This window comes from Microcaecilia unicolor, unplaced genomic scaffold (assembly GCF_901765095.1).
Source record: "Microcaecilia unicolor unplaced genomic scaffold, aMicUni1.1, whole genome shotgun sequence".
NCBI classification, from domain to species: domain Eukaryota; kingdom Metazoa; phylum Chordata; class Amphibia; order Gymnophiona; family Siphonopidae; genus Microcaecilia; species Microcaecilia unicolor.
In genome coordinates this window covers 258,221-259,687 of record NW_021962903.1, presented here as the reverse complement: position 1 = coordinate 259,687, position 1,467 = coordinate 258,221, and the positions used below count along the sequence as shown (strand labels likewise).

The 1,467-nt window shown below is 41.4% G+C and overlaps 1 protein-coding gene across 1 annotated transcript; it reads right to left on the bottom strand.

Annotated features, from left to right (window-relative positions):
- Positions 1-203: 203 nt before the first annotated feature.
- Positions 204-1,110, bottom strand: LOC115458643 (galactoside 3(4)-L-fucosyltransferase-like). Its single transcript, XM_030188483.1, is given in 2 exon segments — positions 204-784; positions 787-1,110. Coding segments are annotated over 2 exon segments (873 nt in total). The 5' UTR covers positions 1,079-1,110.
- Between the last annotated feature and the right edge of the window lie 357 nt (positions 1,111-1,467).

Here is a 1,467-nt window from a genome sequence, read left to right as displayed (position 1 = left end):
TGCTGAAAACACTTTCAAAGAGCGTTCTCCTAAAGCTGAGTGGAAATGTTTAGCTACTCATTGAAAAACCATTTGTATCCAGCATGGCAATTTGATCACTTGAACCATGGTACTAAACTGGGCCATGATCGGTATGTTTGGGTGTTATGCAATACCTGGCAAGCTTTACAGTAAGGAAAAATTCAGCCTTTGGCTGCCACAGGTCAATACTTCAGCCTCCAGTCAAAATAACGCTGGTAAAGCTGGTCATCAGCATCTGAATTTTGTAGATAAGAAGCCAGTTCCTGGCCACTGTGAAAGTCATCCATATGGATGAAGGCATCTCCAGATAGGAAACATTCATAATTTTCCTGGGATGGGCCAAGGACCACAGGTACAGTTCCAGAGCACAAGGCATTATTCTAAAGCTTTTCAGTGATATAGTCTTCATGCTCTGAGTTCTCAAATGAGAAGTAGAACTTGTACTGAGAGATGGTAGAGGTAAGTTTGTTCTCAGGCAGATGCATATGCTGACTACCATAAATGTCTACATGGATGTATTTCTGTAATTCAAGGTAATATTTTACCCTACGGGAGCCCGGGTTCCAGTTGCTGACTACCCAGGCCACTACTTTTGACTTTGCAGGAATGCTGAAATTCCGAGGCTCATTGAGCAACTCCAGCCAGCCATAAGGGGTGAAAATGTCTGAATCACGTCTGTAGGACATGGTAAAATTGATCAAGCTGTTCATCAGTTGCAGGTTGGGGCTATGACTGGGTGACTCTAGATCAAACCAGACCCAGCATTGGGTCTTGGATCCTGAGGTAGCTGATTCCTATTGTCACTTACATCCCAATGATGGAGAATCACAGCATTAGCTATTGAATATTTGGCATGATCATCTGTGAAGTAGCAACCTGAAATGTCATAGAGTTCAGGACATTTGTCCAAGGCAAAGTGCTGTTCAAAGGGCCATATCCAGAGCAGGATAAATAATTTCTGCTTTTCCTTTTCATTTGTAGGGAAGTTGTCTGCATGGGAAGGGGACACCTGCATGAAATGATGTGTAGAGCATGAAATGATGTGTAGAACACACATAGCCGATGAAAGTGCAACATATGATGAGCTGGATAAGGATGAAGAATACTTTTTTCCTGTAGACCATTTGTTGCTTGGATTCCATATTAGTTACTAGGAAAAGATGAAAGCAAACAAAAAGTAATTGTAGCACAATTAACAAAGGAAACACATAGACAATGTCAAATTATCAAGGATGGAAATGTAATTTTAATTCATTACATTTAGGGGGTTGTTTACTAAAGCTTAGCCCGGCTGGCTCAATCTGTCCTCCTTTTTCTGGAGCCATATGGTAACCCTAAGCTCGAGTTATCTGCAGCAGGGCCTGTATGAATAAAATGTGCCCTGCTGCAGATAACTCGAGTTAAGCTTTAGTAATCAATCCCCTTAATTTGTTTTGTTCTGCAGTA